Genomic DNA, 24,372 nt, shown 5'->3' with positions numbered 1-24,372 from the left:
CTTCAAAAATTAATGACATTTTCCAATCGGTAACAAAACACACCTCGTCAAGTATTTGATGGAGATATATCTTTAAAAAAAAAACAAATCTACCAGGAGTAAACATGAAATTATTTAGAATCGTATTTCCTAAAAGATGTTAGCGTGAAAAACTGATGGAATTCGACATTAATAAGTAGAGTATAAAACGACGTCGATTAGAAACATTTGTTAATCACATTAAAACTGGTTCCTTCTAGCATTTTCGGTGGTTTGTTTATTTGTTGGTCTGTTTGTTTGTTTCCTCAATTCGTTTTTTTTTTTTTAATCTTCTGACATCGGAAACTTTTCTATTGATTAAATTTGTTATTAACTTTGACCACTTCGGAAAATTTCTCGGGGGGAAAAAGAACACGTTTCTTAGTATATGATTTGTTTTCCTGTATTATTCACTTTTCCTTGTTTTTCTGTTTTCTGTTTTCTGTTTTTTATTCATGTTGATTAATACAGCATACAATGTGTCGCCACTTGCACGAATATCCACTGAAACACCACAGTCCATCACCGCCATTACTGATGCAGACGATTCTACACCTCACTTTCACTCGCCTTCCACGTGGTATCATTTCGAATTAAATATATCAATACGATCTGTTCCCCCACTAATCTTCAATTCTCTGTACGCATTGTATTTAACAATAAGCATACCAAGTAAAGATGTGTTGCATATGTGTAAGCATGTGTGACTGTGTATGTGTGACTGTGTGTGTGTGTGTGTGTGTGTGTGTGTGTGTGTGTGTGTGTGTTACCGTTCCTTTTAGGTAAGATCAACAAAAAAGCACTCCATCCAATGGGAAATAAATATAACTTAATGCACACAGTATAAAGGTAAGAGCTACTAATAGTTTCTTGCTGTAAAGGCACGTGTCTTCACAGCAAGAAAGTATTTGTAGCTCTAATCTTTATACTGTGTACATTAAAAGATATATGTGCGTGTGTGTATACATATACATATATATATAGATAGATTTACATATATATACATATACACATATTTATACATATATATACACACATATACATATACATGTATATACGTATATATACACACACACACACACACACATATATATATATATACATATATATAAGCATATATATACGTATATGCATATGTATAGACACACACACACACGTATATAAAAATGTCTTTTATGTCGAGTTATAAGTAAAATTTTACATTCAACTGAAGGATTGGTGACAGTGACTTTGAAGTCCATTGAATACTGAGCAGGCCGAAACTTCGAAATCACTGTCCCACTCTACTTGTAAAAGTATAATATGTATACATGGTTGTATGTACGCAATATTGTGTAGTTCATTTGGTCGACAATCTCTTCCCAATTGCTTAACAGAACTCAAAGAATTTGGATCACTTTAATACTTGATATGTGTGTGTGTGTGTGTGCGCGTGTGTGTGTGTGTGTGTGTGTGTGTGTGTGTGTGTGTGTGTGTGTGTGATTCATAAACGTTTCTTTCCTTCTATTCTCTTATTACCTCCCTTCATTTACATACCTCTCCCTTGTTCTGGGCGCTTTTATACACCAAAAAGCACTTCCTGTTCGTCCCTTCCCCGCCCCTCCCTCCTCCTCCTACTGCTCCTTTAACCGAAAGCGTGACGGATCTCTTACGTTTAAGTCACTTCGATATTAATATATTGATTGTGAAAGGAACCAACAATGTTTAACATAAATAAATCAACAGGGAATTCGCGCATATCGAAATAAATACACAGATTGTATGTATGTATTATGGATACATACATACATACATACATACATACATACATACATGCATACATGCATACATACATACATGCATATACATATGTATATATATGTGTGTATATATATATATATATATATACGCATATATATATACATATATATATACATATGTATGTATATGTATATACATATATATATATATATATATATATATATATATATATATATATATATATATATATATATATATATATATATATATATATATATATATATATATATATATATATATACATGTATATAGATATATATATATGTGTGTGTGTGTGTGTGTATGCATATTATGTATGTAAGAATGTAAGTATACACAAACACACAAAAATGCATGTATATATACATAGATACATATATACATACGTAGGTAGGTAGGTAGGTACGTTCGTACGTACGTACTTACGTACATACATATTATTCTTAATTTCTGATGGTCTTCAACGGCCATGTTTTTTTTTCTGGAAACCATTCTTGGAGATTAATTGTATGGAAGCCACCATTTTCCTTGTTATAGCGTTCCCAAGTTTCCAATCTAGTGACCATAAACTTGAAATTAATTAATTTACTATTTAATGGCACCATGTCACACAATTGTAATCATTTATTTCTCTCTTGCGTGCCCCCATCTGGCTTAAATAGATTTTGAGTGAAGGATTGCTTTGGTTGCAATCTGCATTTCAGATTCATTTTATAGCCAGGGGAAGACGGCGAGCTGGCAGAATCGTTACCGTGCCGGACAAAATGCTTAACGGCATTTCTTCCGTAGACTTCGCCTTTAATGCCTTTCGGGGTTGATAAACTAACTACAAATGGAGCATCGTGGTCGAGCTAAACGATCTCCCCTCCACACAAAACTGATGGCCCTGAGCCAGACTTAGAGATGAGAATATAACTAGCGAACGGGGATAAAATATATGGTTCAGTTCGCTATAAAAGCGAAATTCTGTCTGTCCGTGTGGGTCCCCTGTATCTCAATCTACATTTGTTCTACTTGGATATATTATACCTTTTTGGAATCAGGATGATCCCAGGATTGAAAATCTGCCCTTCATTTGGCTCCTGAACATCCAGCATTGAGATCTCATGTAAAAGCATTTGGGTTGCTATTTCTAGCAAGTAAAGCTTGGCTGATTCATGCCATCTTCGATGGCGTTTGTCAGATGACGTCAGAGGTGAAGGGGGAGATAAATTTACAAATCGCTTTGTTAATTTCATGTCGAGATAAGAACTTTGGAACAAATTGGCCAACAGTTGGAATTCAACTTGGGACTGGAACAATAGAATGATTGCATTACGGAATTAATTCTCATCCGTTCTTCACCTCTGATCAAACACCACCGGGGATTATAGTCATTATAGATGTATTATAATCATGCTAATTAGGTCTCTTCAGTTTTGAGCCGAAGGCCCAATGAACCCTCCATAGGATCTAACTTAAAAGTCCGCGCGGATTAAGGCTTTTAAGCTAGTGTTAAATAAGTGAAAGCACGTGGCTTAACAGTTAAGGCTCACGATCGTAACGTTGTAAGTTCAATTCCTGGAGTCGAGTTGTGTCCTTGAGCAAGACACTTGATTTCACATTATTCCAATCCATTCAGCTGACAAAAATAAGTTGTACCTCTAATTCAAAAGACCATATTTGCCACAATCTGTGTCACGCTGAATCTCCCTGAGAACTAGGTTAAGGGTACACGTGTCTGTGGAGCGCTCAGTCACTTATACGTTAATTTCACAAGAAAACTGTTCCGTTGAGTGGATCAAGTGGAACCCTCATTGTCGTAACCAAGAGACTGCCATTTATCTTCCCCCTCATCCATCCGTCACTCAATAATTCCTGCTTCATACTTTAATCAATGATATTGTCCTCACGTTGAATGTTTGAATTATGTTTAGATTTTAGAATCTTCTCCATTTGGCGAAAGTATTCTTTACTGAGAAATCCCATCGTTTCTACACTTTTGATTTTGTTGAATTTCCTGTCAAATATTTATATTTGTCTTCTACGTTTAATGATTTAAAGTTGATCATCATTATGTTGAGCTATTCCAGGGCTTTTTATGGGGTTTTCCCCCCGCTTTATGTCTATCACTGCATATTTTTCGATTCTAAAAGTCACTGCGATGTCATTATTAAATATCCGAACATTATTAAATCATTATTAACATTATAAAATATCCTATTTGTGCAGAAACGCAAGCACAAGACCACCTTGCTCGGCAAAGCTGCACCAACTGAGGTTCCACCTCCTACAGACAGAACAGGATTGCAGGGGCCCATAGAAAATGCGAACTGCGCAAATCCAGAGCCAACTGCTCGCCTTTAGTCCCAACAGACCACCAGTGCCAGATCCTTCCAAGCGTGCATCGAACTAATTGGTCACAGCTGGACATGCCCTGCCCCGTCTTCTTCTTCCATTTGATGTCTTTGGTCATCGTCGACAACGACGAACGAACTAATAACAGTTTCTACGAAGAAGTTCTTTATGTTGCTGTAAACTTTAAATTACCCATAAATAAGAGATTATTGATATTATTAATACTATCATCATCACCATCACCATCATCATCACCATCATCATCATCATCATCATCATCATCATCATCATCATCATACGAAAACTGTGTTATACTCAGCAGAGGTGTTATCCTGAGATTTGGTAACAAAAAGTCTCCTCTAATTTCAGGAATTTGTCATGCAATTCTTGGAAAACACGTGACACTTTTCTGCAAGTCGACAATACGAGTCTCAATTCCAATATTCTTCAGCTTCTTCGGTTGCAGTTCGAGCGACTTGCTGAGTATATCAATCAACACGGGAACAATTTCTGCCAGTGCCTTCTACGACAATCTTTTCATTTCTCTCTCTCTCTTAGATCCTGACATTTTTCGGTTTATCTCAGATTCTTTGATATCTTCTTTCCAATAATAAAGGACAACAAAGTCGTTGTTCTTTCTGTCCTCCGCCATGATATCTAATCCCCTTACTTCAATAATACTATCATCGTTCTCTTCGGAGAAATTCCATCAGATATTATGAATCACTCACGAATGACAGCCTCTAGATCATGTTCATATCAATTTTTACTCACTTGATGCGGCCCTCAGGCATCAGTCTGCCGACCAGCCTCGTCAGCAGATGTCGTACTGCCACGTGGTGCGTCTTTGCATTGCAGTGCTTCTCCCCTGTTCGTCTATTTTTGCGATGGCTGAAACGAGGGAACAGCGTGTTTCGTGAAATTCTGTTTTCTGCTGGGGAAAACGGCAGCCGAAGCAGTTGTCATGCTTCAAACAGCTTACAAGGATGCTGTCATGTGCAAAACATAAGTTTACGAGAGGTTTTCATGCTTTAGGAATGGTCACATGTCGCTTGAAGACCAGTCTCGTTCAGGACGACCATCGACCGCCCGAACGAATGAAAACTCATAGACTGATCTTGGAGGACCATCACCAAACAATTGACGAACTTGTTCATGTGACTGATGTGTCCTGGAACTCCTGTCAACGAATTTCGGGCGAGGAATTGCGAATGAAAAGAGTTGCAGCAAAATGTGTGAATCGCTTGTTCACGGAGGATCAAACGCAGCCAAGACTGAATCCGTGTCGTGAACCGACAGAGCAGCTGGAATTTGTTCCAGACCTTCTTTGGAAGGTCATCGCTGGTGACGAAAGCTGGTTGCTATGGAATTTGCAGACGAGGAAGAGATGGAGTAAAAAAACGATGGAGGCATCAAAAGGCATCACTTCGCAAGAGTTCCAGGACTGCTTCGAATAGTGGAAAACGTGTCTGGACTGATGCATTGCTTCAAAATGGAGAATACTTTGAAGACGATAAAAGAGTAAATATATAAAACTAAGTGAATAAAATAATATTGCAAAATTCCGGTTTCTTTTGGGTACCCCCTCGTGCAAGACTAACAGCAGCGCCACTATCGTCACCTCTATCGTTTTTAACTAAGATCAAGGCGAATTTTATGAGATGGATTGTTGTTGTTGTTGATGATGATGATGATGTTGTTGTTGTTGTTGTTGTTGTTGTTGTTGTTGTAGTCTTTCACACTTTCTTTACAATATCGCATTGATTATTCTTTCCATTCACCTCTATCTCTTCTTCGTCATTTTCCTTATCTTGGTCCTTCTCTTATCTTTTCCCTTTCATTCCTCGCTTTCTCGTATCTTCTCTTTTCTTCCTTTCTCTCTCTATCTCTCTCTCTCTCTCTCTCTCTCTCTCTCTCTCTCCCTCTCCCCCTCTCTCTCTCTCTCTCTCTCTCTCTCTCCTTCTTTTCCTTTTTTTTTTCTACTTTAAGCAATTCTTGATCACGATCTCTTCTGGTCAACGTTTTGTTCGTGAGAGATGCCACCAAAGTGTAGGCCTGCCTGCCTGTCCTGATATCTTACGGAAGGCAAATCTGAAATTTCTTTTCCTACACGCCTCTAATGTAAAGTTGACAGATTGTGAGAGTCTTTTGATTAATATGTTCAACTTTATAATCTTTGTACTTGGAAGCTGAATAGTTGCAGAACTGTTGACCAACAACTTATTATGATATCTTAATACGTTGCTTCCTACCGCGAACCCTTAAGTTATTTAATCTTTCTATTACAGTCACCAATGCCCAACACACACAGCTCAAATCAACATGAAGAAGATTTCTTTGCGTGACATCTTGGGCAAGCGTCTTCTACTATAGTCTCGGGCCGACCAAAAGCCTTATTTTTGTATGTGTGTCTTTGTGTCTGCATTTGTCTACCTATCACCGCTTGACAACCGATGTTGGTGTGTTTACGTCCCCGTAACTTAGCGGTTCGGCAAAAGACACCGATAGAATAAGTACTAAGCTAACAAAGAATAATTTTTGATGTCGATTTGTTCGACTAAAACCCTTCATAAAAGTGCTCCAGCATGAGCGCAGTCAACTATCTGAAACAAGTAAAAGAATAAACGAATAAAAGAATTCACACACACACACACACACACACATTGACTCCCGACTGTCTCATGAAAATAAAGACTCCTTCAGCAGAAAATCTTGTGATCTATAATAAATACGCCATATTTATTTATCTGTTTAGTCCTGGGAAGCAAACAAACATGTCGTGTTGATCAACAGTAGAATCTTAAAAGTAGCATTTTAAATAATATGGAAGCAACTTTTGCTAGCTATCGGCTGTTTTCTTTAACACAATGTTTGCTTTTAAAAATATCTTTTCTTCTTTTTTTTTTTAATATATCTCTTTATTTATACAACTCGCTTTGTTTATTTTATTCTTATAAATATATTTTGTATAAATTTAATCTGCATGTGTGTTTATGTACGTTTGTATTGTAACAGACCTTTCAATAAGACGTTGACCGTTTTAAAACTATAACTATTATTAGTTATTTAACCTTGAGGAAAATCGTTAAGCACAATTTACTTGCTTGTCTATTTTTCTAGCTTATTTTGTTCCGGTTATCCACAGAAAAACATCTTATGACGACTTTTCCTATAAAATTTACTGCGTTCCTACTGTAAATAACGGGTATGTGCGTTCAATTTTCCGTTCTGCTGATGATTATTGGACGTACGAAACATTTATTGGTGCCTTGAGCAATTTCGGTTAAATATATAATCTTAGTATAGATTGGTAGATGGAAACTGAAAGAAGCCTGTCGTGTGTGTGTGTGTGTGTGTGTGTGTGTGTGTGTGTGTGTGTGTGTGTGTGCGTGCGTGTGTGTTTGTGTGTCCGTGTTTGCCCCCCACCATCGCTTGACAACCGATGCTGATGTGTTAACGTTCTCGTAACTTAGCGATTCGGCAAAAGAGACCGATAGAATAAGTACTAAGCTTACAAAGAAAAAGTTCTGGAGTCGATGTACTCGACTAAAGACGGTGCTCCAGCATGGCCGCAGTCAAATGGCTGAAACAAGTAAAAAATAAAAGAATAAATTATACAAGCTCACCACGCCGTCGTCAACAGGCATAGAGAGAGCTGCACAGAATGGCTATTGGCTTCACAACGGTTGATGGAACCAGAAATCAGAATCCGGTTTCACCGAAATCAACCGAAACTGATTTCTACAAAACGATCGACCTTCAACACCGTAAGGTTTAAACGTGATCTCATTAAGCGATTTTATTGTTGTTGGTTTTTGTTTGCTTTCTCTTTTGTTTGCGTTTTGTTTTTTTTTTGGTGTGCTTTTCACATTTGATGTTGTTGTTATTGTTAATGACATAACTGTGATTATATTGCCTCTCATTTCCGTTTCGTTAACTTAATATAAACTGCAAAAAAATATATATCACAAAATAACTGTTCATTACAAAATCAATCCCACCGCTACTTAGAGAATTTTTTCATTCGTTGTTGTTGTTGGTGGTGGTGGTGGTGGTGGTATCATTATTATCAGTAGAAGTAGTAGTAGTAGTAGTAGTGAAGAGAATTATTATTATTATTATAATTATTATTATGTTGTTGCTGTTGTTGTTGTTTATAATGTTTTCGTACTTTTAGTGTAACTTTTGACTGAATTACAAATATTTCCGTGGGGGCGGAAACGCCAAAGAATTGTAAATTGTTTAAACGATAAAAAAAAGAAAAGAAAAGAAAAATATAAATAAAATATTAATATGTAGAAAATACGAAGATGAAAGAAAGGGAAACAATTAAATTTGATTAGTAATTAAATTTGATTAGTAAAGTCAACCAGCAAATTGTCTTTTTCTATTTACTGTCATAGGTGTTGTTGTTGTTGTTGTTACTGTCCCTGTTGTCGTCGTCGTCATCATCATCATCATCATCTTCATCATCATAAAAGCACTCGAAAGTGATAATACCGGAGGGACTCTCTTTCGGAATTTAATAGGATCAGTGAGTAATGTGTGTGTGTGTGTGTGTGTGTGTGTGTGTGTGTGTGTGTGTGTGTGTGTGTGTGTGTGTGTGTGTGTGTGTGTGTGTGTGTGAGCGTGCGTGCGTGCGTGCGTGCGTGCGTGCGTACATGAACACAGTTTGGCCATGTGGTAAGAAGCTTGCTTACCAACCACATGATTCCGGGTTCAGTCCAACTGCATGGCACCTTGGCCAAGTGTCTTCTACTATAGCCTCGGGCTGACCAAAGCCTTGTGAGTGGATTTAGGAGATGGAAACTGAAAGCTCATATATATATATATATATATATATATATATATATATATATATATATATATACGTGTTTGTGTATGTGTGTGTGTGTGTGTTTGTGTGTGTGTTTGTGCTTATGATAGTAGGAGAGGTGGATGGTGGGAGGAAGGGTGGCTTGGGCAGTACCTGAGTGATGACCATATATAATATATTCTTCTTTTATTCTTTTACTCGTTTCAGTTACCTGATTGCGACCATGCTGGGGCACCGCCTTTACTCGGTTGAGTTGACACAATGACTAAATCCATTCCAGTCGTGAACATCTTGCTTTTCTGAGACGCAGAAAACCTTAAACATCATTATCTAAGATCCCCTTCTCTAAAACTGTTGAGTACGATTTAAGATTGCTTAAACTGTTGTTTCTATTAGCTAGGCTCATAACATACACTAAACAAGCCTCTTGCTGGCTCGTTTCGTTTCCGTTGTGTCATTTACGATATTTCTATGTTACTTTAAGACAGGTAGTATTTCAAGCGAACACTTTTCTTCCACTGTAGTATATTCTCTCTTCTGGTGGTGTTACTACTTTCACAATCGTTAACCTCACCGCGATAATTGCTAAACACTTTTCTGTGATGCAGATGTTGCTGCTGTGTTATTAGCCAGACTTCACAGGTTGTTAATACAGACTTAAGATCTCTACTTCCTTCCTGCATTGGAAATGTAGTCTGTCCACATCCCTTTCGGCGTTAAAATTTCCGCTTAGCAGTTGTCGATTCTTACTTTCGTACATCATGCGTCTGTAGTGACCAATTTGGAAGGATAAATCGAAGAGACACGGTAAGTAATGTAAATGTATTGTTTTCAGGATGTTTTACACTGGAAATTCTTAGAACTATATTTCTTTTTTTTTTTCTTGGGGTTATTTATATCTTACATTTTCTTAATGGATTCTTATCTATGTCTTATCTCGTGCAATAATCGGGTAACTTTCTAAATGTGTGTGTGTGTGTATGTGCGGAGTGAAGTTCAACAACTAAGAGAGTAATGATATAAATAAGAAACACACACGCCTTGTGAAATACAGGTACCAAGGGTTTCCTGATCAAAATAAAAACAAGACGGTTTTGTAACTGCGTTCGATGTAATCGAGGTTTTAATGAGCATGCGCATTTAGAAAAAGACAGAGGGAAACCAAAGGGTGATAATCAACTGCGCGGGTAATATAAGTAGTTTTACGAATATCAAAAAAATTACTCAACCAAAACCGGAATGCGTTGTGATGTGTTTAGAGGTTTAGCCTTAATTCCCGCTAAGATATGTTTTGTAACTTGCGGACATGAAGAAACAATCTCACTCCTGGTATTTAGTCAGTCTCCGACGGTTTTTAAGTTGGTCTTTTTTTAAGACACAGTTTTTGAAGCAAGCATACGGAACATATGTGAAGATGTATGTATAACGCCTATATACGCCTGTGCGTTTGTGTGTGTAGGTACTACATATACATATGCTTATGCATGCATACATATTATATTCACCTCGTATTTACAATTGTTCTATTACACTAATGCACAAATATATACGTTGTCATGTTGCCAAGCGAAACGACGCCGACAGTCAGTAAATAGCAATAAATAATTGCGCTTAAAATTCGTGTTTCTTGTCATATATTCTTCGAACGAACGCAGCAAAGAACAACAATACTTTCGTTACGAGATCGAAGCATGTCTTCAGCTTGCTTAAATGGAATAGGGTTTCTTGCGCCTCTTCTATTACAGGCTTGACTGTGTGGTTAAGAAGCTTGCTTTGCGATCACGTAGTCTCGGGTTCAGTTCCACTGCAAGGATTATAGATCAGAGATACTATTTCATACAAAAAAGTAACAATTAAATAAGTGTTGAAATATTTATCTTTGTGAGTATTAAAAGTTTAATTAGTAAATACTTGTGCTGTAAATGAACAATTTAAAATAAGATAATTATTTGTTTGCTCGTTAAATTCGGTGTAGTAAATGTAGACGTAGATATGGAGGAAGGGATATTTTTAAGTAGCATAACAGCAGACAGAACAGACGATACTCTCAACTTTTCTAATCTAGGCACAAGGCCCGAAATTTTGGAGGAGGGGACCAGTCGATTAGATCGACTACAGTACGCAACTGGTACTTAATTTATCGACCCCAAAAGGATGAAAGGCAAAGTCGACCTCGGGGGAATTTGAACTCAGAACATAAAAACAGACGAAATACCGCTAAGCATTTCACCCGTCGTGCTAACGTTTCTGACAACTCTCATTTGCCAGAAAATAACTCTCTCTCTCACTCTCTTTCTCTCTCTCTCTCTCTCTCTCTCTTTCTCTCTCTCTCTCACACACTCTCTCTCTCTCTCTCTTTCTCTCTCTCTCTCTCTCTCTCAATGAGGATTGTTTGAACCAGCTCAATTTACGAGGGTCCGCGTGAATTCATTGAGGCATTGGCCCTGAAGGTTGGGATACTCTTGCTATACCAGTACCCGTCACATTCACTTGATGGGATTAAAATGATTGTGTTCTGCTAGAGGGTAATTGTACTAGAAAGGAGAACAGAAGGAAGAGGACAAGAAATGAAGAGAAAAATAGGGAGAAAAGTGGGCAAATGGTGTGAGGTTGAAGAGTATAAAATGAAAAAGATACGCTAGACGAGGAGAAAAACAGAGAGAAATAACAGGAGAGGGCGCTCGCGTGTAGCAGTGAGACACATATATATATGTGAAGACAGTCCCACGACATAAAAACACAATATTTAAGCACCTACAGTACACACACATACGAAAGCACGTACATCTAATAGAAAATGCACACACAAACATACAGAAATAGATACATTTATACATTGAGACACACACACACACACACACACACACACACCACCACCACCACCACCACCACCACCACCACCACCACCACCACTGCCACCACTACACACATCTCATAGCAATTAACTACATTAACAAACGAACGAAACATATAAACAGACAAAATCACACAAATACAAAACAATTTTTTGAACGAAAATCTGGATAAGTTGAAGCAATCGGGAAGAGATTATCAGAAAGCTATTTCTTGGAGAATTAATATATATCTATGATATATTTAAAACATTTAAATATTTAATTATATATTTTATGAATAATATATTTCAAATGTTTCTAGAGTACATGTTTGTTTTTCATGAAAAATATACACATTTTACAAATTTAATGCATTCGGTTTTTGTTTCCATAGTTACGGCAATAATAAGCAGTCTGATGTTTTAAACAAAATCCGGATTCACTTAACATATACGCATACATACATACATACATACATGCATACATGCATACATACATACATACATACATACATACAAACAAAAATATCCTGTTGTTGATGTTGAAATCCCAATGAAGGATCCTTGGATCTAGGTTAGAAACCGGCTCTTTTTCTGTTGGCAAGAAATCTTGAAATAAAACTGAATACTGACATACATACATACATACATACATGCATACGTACGTACGTACACACACACACACACACACACACACACACACATCCATCCACACACACATCCATATACATACATGCATACATACAGTCAGAAACCCAAGCAAAATAAAATTTTAAAATAGTGTAATAGGTGTACAACAACATGTCCTTCGAACTCCAGTGTTTGACCAAGGTGCCATGCAGTGGAACTGTACCCAAAACCGTGTGGTTGGGAAGAATATCCATTTTCTATAGGGAAAAACTATCGGATCGTGCGAATTGTCCTGTTCCTCGCCCTTCTCTGTTCGCCAGTAAGTGTTTTCAACCATAGCCTTGGGTCGACTAACGCGTACTGGAGGCCGAAGCTGGCATTTCAGACTAAAAAATTATCTATGCTATGAAGAGGAAAACAAAAATTTGTACACAAAATTTTAACGATTCTGTCTTCTACATAATGGTATTAACAAAAACAATTGAAGTGTAGATGTTTGTAAGCCATTCAAGAACACACACACACACACACACACACATGGAAAAAATATGGTCCAGGGGGAGTAACTCTTACAAAACTCTTTTAACAAGTTAAAGTCCGACAATCTGACATCGTAACTTGGTTCTGTCTTAAAATAAAACTGGAGAGCATATTAAATAGTGCAATCAAATACCTGTAATAAATATGGAATAGTCATAGATAGAACGCTTTTCATCATAGGTCTACGCATTCAGGACTGACCTGCGACTAAAACATTTCTGTAAAGACAATAAAACGTATTAAACCTGAACATTCTCCTAATGTCCTCTGCTGTGAAGAATGAAACCACTGAAGTTCGTCCATAAATTAACGAAGAAAAAGAAAAACAGGAAGCTAAAAAGTAAATTAATGTAAAACGTAATTTGTATTAAATTAATGACATATACTGCATAAGCGGGAGTGGAATATTTTACCATGAGAGAAAAAGTTCGGTTGACACCGGTATAAATTGCAACATGGTTTCTCAATGTGGACTATTTTATTAAATGCCAAGTTTTTATTTCCAAAATGCAATTTTCTTACGCCAATGAAGTGAAAATATACAACTTGAGTGCAGGGAAATCCCTTCCTGAGGTAAATCATTAATCTTAAGTGTTTTTTTTCTTTTTTCTTTGAGTTTACTTCGATATCATTTATGTAAAACTTTCGTCTCATTCACGTGGTGTTGTTTCAAAATAACTTTGTTAAACGATATTTCGTTCTTCGGTTTCGATCGGTTTTTAGAAAGAGATTCGAATTTAAAGAAATACATTTAATTAAAATATGATTATATTATTACAACTATATTATATAATCAAATTGGGAAAACATAATTACTGGTTATTTATTCCTAAAATCTCCGATTCTGTAACAAATGTACGTTTTTACTCCAGGATTTCTCATTTAGAGTGGAATTGCTGATTAGAAGGATGAATAATTAATGAAGTAACAACAAAAAGAAGCAACTCCACCAGCTATTGAAACTAATTGGCAAACTGTAATCACTTGAAATTTCTATTAAGTACATTGTAGGCGATGAGATTAGAACCCAAATACCTTAACACACTGCCTCCCATCATCATGTCTCGCGTGTGTTTGTATGTGCTATGTATATTCTTTCAGCCCTTCGGAGTCGATGAAGTAGGAGTCCAGTGCAGTGAAATGGTGGAATTGTTAGATAAGTTAAGTCTTGTGGAATCAACTCTGGCTCTTTGCTTTCTAAGTTCAAATTCTGCTAAGGTGCTAAATGGCAGGGCCAATCACTACGAATATAGGTATATCGCATGTAACTGTAAATGGCTAGTGTGGAGAATGAGGAACTACAAGTAGCATGGATAAGCGATGAACAGTATTTTGAAGCTTTCATCCAACAGTAGATCAACAAAACTTGAATAGAAGGCTCATATTTTCTGTGATCACCAGCACTGACCTGGGGCTAAATAGTAACAAACGTTGTTATTTACAAGGTTTTTTTTATTAATAAATGTGAAATGTAAGATACATTCTGAAAATATGTCAACATCTCGTTCTTAGCTGATGTTTTTGGTAACTTTTCAGTTCTCTTTTATTTTCATTTCCAGTGGCTCACAGACAGAAAGAAACGACAGTTACAGAAAAATGATCTTGGTATGAATTTTTATCCTCTCAGACATTTCCATCATGATTGTTTATTTGGTGCCACCTGTTCCCATAGTTGGCTCTTCGTTCACTCAACACCTTAGGGATCATAGGAGTTTGCTTGATCAGAGCTAAGGAACAATATCAGTAGGGATCAGTGTAAAAGTTTCAATATGATTGGTCAACCTGCTAAAAGAACATACACCATTTAAAAAAAATAATAAATAGGGGAAATACATTGGATGATATAGTCCTTGATACACTATGACTTAGGAACAGACAGCAGAAATAGTTGTGAGATCACAATTCAAACACCTTTGGTAATCGATCAGTTTAATCAAGGTTGACCTTAGACTAAGCAGCAGCAGTCTGACTGATGTTGTTACCATGACAACAGCATTTAATCTGAAAAAAGTGAATTTACTATCCACAAAATTTACAGTTAGACAAGTTATGAGTGTTTATTGCCAATAACATTGTGGACCAGTAACTGTATACTTCAAAGAATTCATTTCAGCATTAAACAGATACGTCCAGTTTAAATGCTAAAGAGTTAAAAAAAAAGTGGGGTATCAAAACAACCCCTAAATCAACCACTTTTTCACACACAACTGTTGTCCATGATTGACATTTCAACTACTACAACTCTCTACTAGAAGTTGAAGATATCAAAATGAATCCTTGACCCACTTTATATTCAGGCAATGTTTTGTGACCTGTTAGAAATAGTATCCAAGCCTCTCTCAAATCATGCCATACTAGGCAACAACACATTGGAGAATATATGTGTTGTATACCCCTCAAAGAAATAGACTGGATGGTCGTGACTGGGACTCTTTTGGTTACAGTCTGTTTGATCAGAACTGATCTGAAGCTAAACAGAAACATGAAACATTTACCAAGTTAGAGACATCATCGTTTAACGTCTGCTTTCCATGCTAGCATGGGTTGGACAGTTTGACTGAGGACTGGCAAGCCAGGAGACTGCACCGGGCTCCAATCTGATCTGGCAAAGTTTCTACAGCTGGATGCCCTTCCTAACACCAACCACTACGAGAGTGTAGTGGGTGCTTTTTACGTGCCTCAGGCGGCACTGGCATCAGTCATGCTCAGTGAATAACAAATGCTCTGATAAAACTCTTTACAGAGTGAATGAAGATATTAATCACTTTCCTTTGATAATTCTTCTTTAGGCGCCATGTCCTGAAAGTGAGTCATGGGTGACCATATCCTGGCACAAATCTCTATTCTTTGTTTTCTGTCACAGCCTCTTTCTTCCAACCAGTCAAGCTTCTCCTTCTTCTGTTTCTTTTCCCTTCAGCCTTTCCAGTCGTCACTAATTTCTCCCTGGGCCCTCTTTCCTCATCACGTAACTAAGAAATCTCATTTGCTTGGCCCTTATCTCTCAAAGTAATTTTCTATTTGATAATTATATGCCTTAATTCTTTCTTTGTCTTATTAGATATACGTCAACGAATTGAGTTAATCCAGGATTTGGAAATGCCATCTCTGAGCTCAACTATCAGTGTTACACCAGATGGCAACAATATTTATGTCACAGGTTAGTAAACAACAGATTCTTTGCTTACAGACTTTAAGATGTGAGTATATGGCTGAGAGGACAAAGAAGGAGTTTGGGTGACCTATGTTTCCATATATTCTCTGTCTTTTTAGTATCACTCACAAGGCTTGTGTTGACATGAAGCTATAGTAAAGATACTTGCCCATCTGTGTTAAGTTGGATATATATAAAGATTACCTTTTGGCACTAACACTGCTCCCATCATTAATAATTAATTTTCAGCACATTAAAAGCACCCAACACTCACTGTAAAGTGTTAAGAAGGGCATCCAGCTGTAGAAACCAAGCCAAATCAGACTGGAACCTGGTGCAGCTCTCCAGCTCTGGTCAAGCTGTCCAACCCATGCCAGCATGGAAAACAGACGTTAAAGGATGATGATGATGAATGTATACAACAAGAACATGACTTGACACCTTTAACCTCCAGATCCATTTTCAATTCATTTGAAGTCAGTCAGTTTTTCACTTTTTACATTTTGGTCAATTCATCCTTGAGATACAGGCATCGTTGTGTGAGAAGTAGTTTGCTTCCAACTGCATGGTTCCAAGTTCAGTCTTACTGCATGGCACCCTGGGTAAATGTCTTCTACTATAGCCTCAGGTTCCTTATGAGTGGATTTGGTAGAGGAAAACTGAAAAAAGCCCATCATATATATATGTGTGTGTGCCCTTGTGTCTGTATTGGTCCCACAACTACCACTTACATCCCTGTAAGTTAGTGGTTTGGTAAAAGAGGCTGGTAGAACATGGCCACAGTCTAATCACTGAAACAAGTGAAAGATGAAAGACATCTCAATCCACACATGTTAGAAGAATGTCAAAATATATTTTACATTAGGTTGTCTCATTCCCCTAAACTTCAAATTCAAATTTTGCCAGGTTCAACTTTCGGCTTTAATCTCTTTTAAATTGCCTTTTTTTTTTAAGAACAATACCAGTAATATACTGGAGCCATTTTATGGGTAAATAAAAATATTTACTCTTTCTGTGGAAACAAGTAAATTAATGAGATCATACGAGGGTGAGTCAAAAAATAATGCCATTTTGTTTAGGACAGGTATAATTACCAACACAGGAACATGTATCATACATCAAAATGAAGCTGGTCCTCTGTGGATCACATCCCTACTTCTCAACATAGTCACTGTTTCTCTCAACTTAGTTAAGCCCCCACCATTCTAGTTCTTGAAAATATTTACATTTGTCTTTTTATTTCACTAACTTTGTTTGTGTTGCAGGTTCTTATAAGCCCCGTGTCCACTGCTATGACCTTACAAATCTCTCAATGAAATTTGAACGAGGCTTGGACAGAGAAGTCATAAAAACAAAAGTACTTTCTGAAGATTATTCTAAGGTAATACACCCCAAAATGGTTTGAATTAAAAAAAATTTTTTTTTTTATATATATATATATTTGATATATACGCTACACTCTCGCACCCATTACGCTCTCAGAGTGGTTGACATTAGGAAGGGCATCCAGCTGTAGAAACATTGCCAGATCAGATTGGAGCCTGGTACAACCTTCAGGCTTGCCAGTCCTCAGTCAAACCGTCCAACCCATGCCAGCATGGAAAGTGGACGTTGAACGATGATGATGATGATAAAAACTGCCACCAAATCTCAAAAGACTTCTAACAAAGACAGTGTTCACATTAGAGAAAGAAATAATGCAGGTAACGAATCATGGAAACACTTATGGGATGTCTGAAATAATTGAGCCAGGAACAACCAAAAGATTCAAGAATGAGAAGGAATTAAAGGTAAATGCAAACATGAATTGCAAAGCAAAAAATCTCATCTACTGCATCACATGCCTACAATGAGTGAAAATTACATTGGAGAAACAGGATCCAAATGAACCAGCCATGTGAGAGTGCACAAACAGCAAATTAATGATTCCTCTCTTAGAAATGTTCTATGTTGTGAACATCTAGACATTTATACAAATGAAAAATTTTTTTAATTTCCTTTTTATAAAATGAAAGATGAATATTTTGTAAGAATTCTAAATCTGAAACTAAATCACAAATAGTCACCAACTTCCTTTATATGGATGATGATGATGACCTGTGAAAGCGTTTACACACAATACAAAAGGTTCATGTCATTTTGTTTTTCAAAATAACTTTTATATATTTGTATGTGTATGTAAGTTGAGTTAAGATACATAGCTATCTATCTATCTATGTATATATAGATAGAATAAATATCTCATTACATTCTCTCCTCTCTTCCAGTTGGTGTTCCTTGAAGTCAACCGATATGTGGAGTTCCATAACCAAGCTGGCACCTACTACTGTACCCGTGTTCCAAAATATGGTTTTGATATGTCTTACCACACGTCTCTCTGTGATTTGTTTATTGTTGGGGCCAGGTTTGTATATTAAGGAACAATTTTCCAACATTTTAGCATCAGATAATGGTATTTAGAAAAAAAATATTCCGCCATCAATCATCTTTTCAGGGAAATAACAACAAATTCACAATGGAAAAAATGCTTTTACTACATTTTGGATTGTAGAATGTGATATGGCCACTGTATTTAGCTCCCCTTCCCCCAACACACTTGATTGCCACAGTGCACGCCATCAGAAGAATCATTGCATTTTGCATTTTACAATATATCTCCTTTCCTAAGTGAAGAACAGCAATTGGGCCTCCAAGATGCAGTCCAAATGTTTGCGACAGAGTGAACTCCATTTATAGTACCAAAGAGCTCTTAATCTATAAATAGTATCTAATCTTTCAACAGAATACTTGTGTGGCATAAGTCATTTCCAGAAGCTGAAATTAAAAGAAATACAAATCAAAATTCAGTTAACAAAAATTAAAATATTTCAATTAAATTTTTTTATCAGCTGTACAAATTTCTATTTTTAAATCTCACAACGAGAGATATTCAGTAACAGTACTTTAGAGTAAAGATTGTTTTGCCAACATAACATGGCAGTCCTGGTTTAGGACGAATGTTGCTGTAATTTAGCCCCAGGAGACATCGTCTCCAGCTGGTTATGTCTCCTGGGGCTAAATTACAGCAACATTCATCCTAAACCAGGACTGCCATGTTATGTTGGCAAAAACCTGTGCAATTTCTGATTAGTAATAAATTTTTTTATTTTACTTCACCATTTAACATTTGTTTCTATTCGTGTTTTCCCTTTTTACTTTTTCTGTTGTCGAAATAATCTAAATTTTTATAAATTTCTTTCTTGCTTCTCCAGTTCCCAGGTTTATCGTTTAAATCTTGAGTTGGGCAGATTTATGTTACCATTTCAAACAAATTCAACGTAAGTTTTAAACACTTTTGTTTAACTCTTTTACCAAATATTTCCTATGTGGACCCAGCCCACCTCTATCAAGTACACCAATTCAGACCTGCACCCCTCCCACACCCCTCTTCATTATCCTATGTCTCTTTCCGTTTTAAAACAGTAGAGTGTAAGTTAAGGGAAATAGGAAGAGTTACCTTCCTTGCAATACAAAATCACATAATGGTTGGAAATCGTATATTTTACATATTTTTTGCGATCGCGAAATCTTAGGTTTAATCCCACCGTGGGGCAAATGTTTGTTGCCATATCCTCAGTTGTGTGAAGCCTTTTGAGGGAAATTGATTTGGTAGAAACTGTGAAGAAGCCCAACTTGTATATGTATGTGTGTGTAGCTTCATCTTGATATTATGTGATACTTGGAAATAAGCATCATCATCACACAAGCAATGCTGTTCCTTTCCAGTCTGACTTTGGGGAAATATTGCCTTGCTTGGAAACAAGTAAGGGTTGGTGACAGGAAAAGCATCCAGCCATATAAAATCTGCTTCAATAAATTTTATCTGACCCATGCAAGCCTGGAATAGTGGACATTAAATGATGGTGATTGATGTTTTAGTGGCCAGTGTGACAATAGCAGAGGTTGGTTAACTGAGTGGATGTGGTATTGGAGCAACTTGCTCATAGGCCGTGAGGTAAATCTGGTTTAAGTGTTTCTCGGCAGAACATTTTATTTACCATTTTCTTGGGACACCTAGCTACCAGGTTTCTGGTTTAGATCAGTATTAGAGAGTGTTAACCTGCAATGAACTAGCATCCTGTCCAAAACATTTTTCTCTCATCAACTTTGAAACCAGAATTAAGCTCTGTCCCTTAACTTCTCTTCAGAGATTGGGAGGTAGTGATGCTTGTTTGTCTGTTTTTGTTGCCTTTTTTGTCTTTTATATTTCACAATATGATGCAGCACGGAATTTTGTTAGTGATCAGGTCGCGATCTCAAAGTGACGAAAATATTTTGTCAAATCGAATTTAAATGTCAAAGTGAATCTAACGGTTTTTGTGTGTTTCTTAAATGGCTTATAAACACCTTCCACGCTGCAATTGTTTTCGTTCCAGCACACGATCTCAGACCAGGTCACTTGCTATGCAAGTACATCTCCGTAATATGATTTCTAACACTGTGTAACAATTTCATATGCCTCAATACAAACAACTTTTATTTTTCTCTTCACAGAACATCAAATTGCTGTGATATGAACATGTATCATGAACTCTTCACTTGTGGAACAAGAGAAGTAAGTGTGTTCAGTTTTTTTCTTTTATCTTGTAATTATTTAATCAGTTAATTGTTTTGCATAACAATTAAAAGGATCAGGTTATGACCTTTGTAGACCAACCCCTGACATAATCATACTTCAACTTCTTGTCACTGGCACAAAGCCACACTGAGATGGAATTTATCCAGTCAATAATCAGCTTGAGCATCTATAGAACAATATTTGGACTGGATGGAATAGAATTGCAAAGGTGTGCAATTCTTTTGTGTAGTTTTCCATTCTTCATATCAAAAGCTGTCTGCATAAAGTTTGTGTAACAATGGTGCTTTTATAAAACAGTGACAACTGGACATTGATGGTAAAGGATCTCTTGTGCTCGTGGTTGGTTGGTTGGTTGGTTGGTGATTGGTTCAATATGCAGTGTGAATCTTTAAAACTAATAATAATAATGAGTTTAGTGTTTACACTGCTCAGGTGCACAACAACTCATCAAAAAAAAAAAAAAAACCAAAGGTGGGTGAATGGTAAATTCAATAATGAACAGGTAGTGAACAGTGAACGAGTCACTAAAAAAGTTGGGGTCATCAAGTGTACAATTGGCAAATTTTGGGAAGCAGGGAAGTTTTGAAAGATGTAGTGTCCTGACAGCTAAATGCTGGTAGTTTATTCCATGCTTCCGCAATTCTGAGCATGAAAAAATGTTCCTGAAAGTCATGGATGCTGTGTTAAACAGGTGGAACTCAAAAAGTGGCCCAAGGTTTCAATTACAGCAGAATGAGTTTTCAAGGAATTCCCTGTTTTATTATAGTTTAAATTTGTCATTATGTTGGTTTCAGATCAAGTATATCTATGATGACAAGTATCTTGTAGCTTTGAAATTTTGATGATGTGATTGTATATTTTTAGAATTACATTGTCAGGTAGGTGTGAGAGGCCAGATCTTGCCAGGTAGAATATTTGGACAGGATATGGTCGGTTTAAATACTAAAGGGTTAAGGCAGTGAGGTGTGATTTCAGGGATATTTCTTTGCTATTTCTGTCAGATACTGCTATGAATTAGTATTTCCCTTGGTGGTTCATGTTACGGACAGCCTTGCACTTATTATTAAAGAGAAAAAAATGATAATTAAATAACTACAGAGACATCCAACAGCCACCCACTGATGGATATTCACACAAATGGCTGAATTTTCAGAACAATCCAACATTTACCGTTAAACAAAAGTAAAAAGAAAAAACAAAGGAAAACAGAAGGGGTTAAATTTTGTTCCCTTATTTTCTCATTTCAGGGTACCATTGAATGCTGGGATCCACGATCCAAGACCCGGGTTGGCTTGCTAAGCCCTAACTTTAAGGAACACATAAAGTAAGCAGGCTTCTTCTGATTTTGTTTATCGTTTATTTTTTATTTGATTCGGTCATTAAACTACAGCCATACTGGAGCACCACCTTGGAGAACTTTTTTTTATCGAATGAATTGGTCCCAGTACATATTTTACTTTTGTTATTTTTAAGCTTCATAATTATTCTGTTGATCGCTTTTGCTGAACCACTAAGTTATGGAGATGTCAACAAACCAACACTGATCATCAAGCAGTGGTGGGAGACAGACACACACACACATATATATACCATCATCATCATCATCATTTAGCATCTGCTTTCCATGCTGGCATGGGTGAGACAGTTTCACTGAGACTGCTAAGCTGGTGAGCTGCACCAGGTTCCAGTCTGATCTGGCATGATCTACTACGGCTGGATGCTCTTCCTAACACCAACCACTCCACTCTAAAAGTGCAGTGGATGCTTTTTACATGACACCAGCATCAACCACAACTACAATTTCACTTGACGAGTCTTCTCAAGCTCAACATATCACCGAAACACATATACGACAGGCTTCTTTCAGTTTCCATCTACCAAATCCACTCACCAGGCTTTGGTTGGCCTGAGGCTATAGTAGAAGACATTTGCCCAAAGTGCTATGCAGTGGGATTGAACTTGAAACCATATGGTTCGGAAGTAACTTCTTACCCCACAGTCACATCTGCTCTTTGGTTTTTTTTGTGAGAAAACAACATTCAGTATAGAGGCTAGTATATGTTTAGCCCTGAGTCACTCCTGATTGAGCAGGCCATGACCACCTCATCTTATTTATCCAGGTCTGCAATATTCATGGTGTCCTTTAATTTTTTAAGATAGAAAAGTGTAGTTTGAGGGGTTTTAGCTATTATTTCTAACAAATTGTTTGACTAAGTAGAAGCTCTCTCATTAACTTGGTGATGATGATGATGATAACAATGTTGATTTATGTCATATCGTTTATGTAATATAATGAGTTGGTTATCCTTGCAATTAGAAGAGAAAAACTTCCTATTGTTAATCTACATTATTTTAACTCTCTTTTCAGAGTCGACAGCAAACCTGCCGTAACAGCTCTTAAATATCAAGATGCTCTGAAATTTGGTATTGGAACCAGTTCTGGTCATGTTAGTCTTCTCCGTTATGTCTTCTTTGTTTACCTCAAGTGCTATTGTTAATATGTAACCCAATAGAACCTGTCACATGGTTGGGCTGTCGGCAATGAAACTGGTAACCTCACTAAGTCTGCTTGGTAAGGAGAGTGATTTCTGTTAGACACCCTGATGGACTAAAGAACAAAACCTGTCAAAAAGCAAATGAACTCATGAGATCAACAGCCATCTTATGGCTGGGAGTAAGAGACCCCTAGTCTTTGTTTAGACATCTCTCTCCAAGAAAAGGGAACTTCTGATGTAACCTGTGACTTCATTTGCCTCCAGTGATGTAGACTGGTTCTTTTGAGACAAATGCATACTTCTATATTTTAGAGATGAGGAATTATTTACATTTGACGGATATTTGTCCTCATCTTGTTTGTTGTTAACACGTTTCGGCTGATATACCCTCCAGCCTCTATCAGGTATCTTGGGGAAATTTCAAACCTGGGTTCTAATTCCTAAGGTATTTTCTGGTGTTTTTGTTGCTGTTGTTGTTGTTGTCGCCGTCGTTGTCGTTCAGGTCACTACCTGGAATCAAACTCGGAATCTTGGGGTTAGTAGCCCGCACTCTTAACCACTCCATTGTCGTCACCATCGGTAATTATTTTATCTATAATCTGGCACTCCATCAGTTATGATCTGATCAACTAATGTGCAAATGGCTGAGCACTCCACAGACACACATACTCTTAATATCGTTCTCAGGCAGCTCCAGCATGACACAGAATGTAATAAGGCTGGCCCTTTGAATTAGAGGTACAACTTATTTTTGCCAGGTAAGAAAACTTGAGCAACATAAAATAAAGTGTCTTGCTCAAGGATATTATATGCTGCCAGGGATTGAACTCATGGCCTTACAGTCATGAGCCAAATACCCTAACCATTAAGCCAACCTGACATTTTGGCCCTCCTTTACAGTTTAATGTTAATCACTCTTCAATGATTTCAGGTATTATTATATGATCTTCGTTCCAACCAACCACTCTTAGTCAAAGACCACCATTATGGTCTCCCCATCAAATCAATCTATTTCCACAACCAAGAAGATCTTGTACTTTCACTGGATGCCAAAACTCTTCGCTTCTGGAATCAACTCACAGTAAGTTTACAGTTTGTAAATGCTGTACAATATTTGTTGTTATTGACTAAAATAAGTACCAGTTGAACACTGGG

General features: G+C 37.0%; 1 protein-coding gene across 2 annotated transcripts in view; it reads left to right on the top strand.

Moving 5' to 3' along the window:
- The window catches only part of LOC106872565 (nucleolar protein 10), a 328,579-nt gene that overhangs the window by 296,395 nt on the left and 7,812 nt on the right, over nucleotides 1-24,372 (top strand). The window contains exons 3-12 of one of the 2 annotated variants that reach the window (XM_014919596.3): nucleotides 9,158-9,757; nucleotides 14,513-14,558; nucleotides 16,012-16,110; nucleotides 17,370-17,485; nucleotides 18,372-18,508; nucleotides 19,356-19,421; nucleotides 20,638-20,698; nucleotides 21,970-22,046; nucleotides 23,091-23,169; nucleotides 24,149-24,298. In XM_014919596.3, the coding sequence (XP_014775082.1) occupies nucleotides 16,050-16,110; nucleotides 17,370-17,485; nucleotides 18,372-18,508; nucleotides 19,356-19,421; nucleotides 20,638-20,698; nucleotides 21,970-22,046; nucleotides 23,091-23,169; nucleotides 24,149-24,298 (747 nt within the window). In that variant the 5' untranslated portion in view covers nucleotides 9,158-9,757; nucleotides 14,513-14,558; nucleotides 16,012-16,049. Of the gene's footprint in view, nucleotides 1-9,157; nucleotides 9,758-13,393; nucleotides 13,527-14,512; nucleotides 14,559-16,011; nucleotides 16,111-17,369; nucleotides 17,486-18,371; nucleotides 18,509-19,355; nucleotides 19,422-20,637; nucleotides 20,699-21,969; nucleotides 22,047-23,090; nucleotides 23,170-24,148; nucleotides 24,299-24,372 lie in introns of those variants that run through there. The other variant, XM_014919595.3, reaches the window with a different exon arrangement.

Source organism: Octopus bimaculoides, chromosome 9, assembly GCF_046866305.1.
Source record: "Octopus bimaculoides isolate indiv1 chromosome 9, ASM4686630v1, whole genome shotgun sequence".
In the NCBI taxonomy this organism is placed as follows: domain Eukaryota; kingdom Metazoa; phylum Mollusca; class Cephalopoda; order Octopoda; family Octopodidae; genus Octopus; species Octopus bimaculoides.
This window is presented reverse-complemented; position numbering and strand designations above follow the sequence as displayed.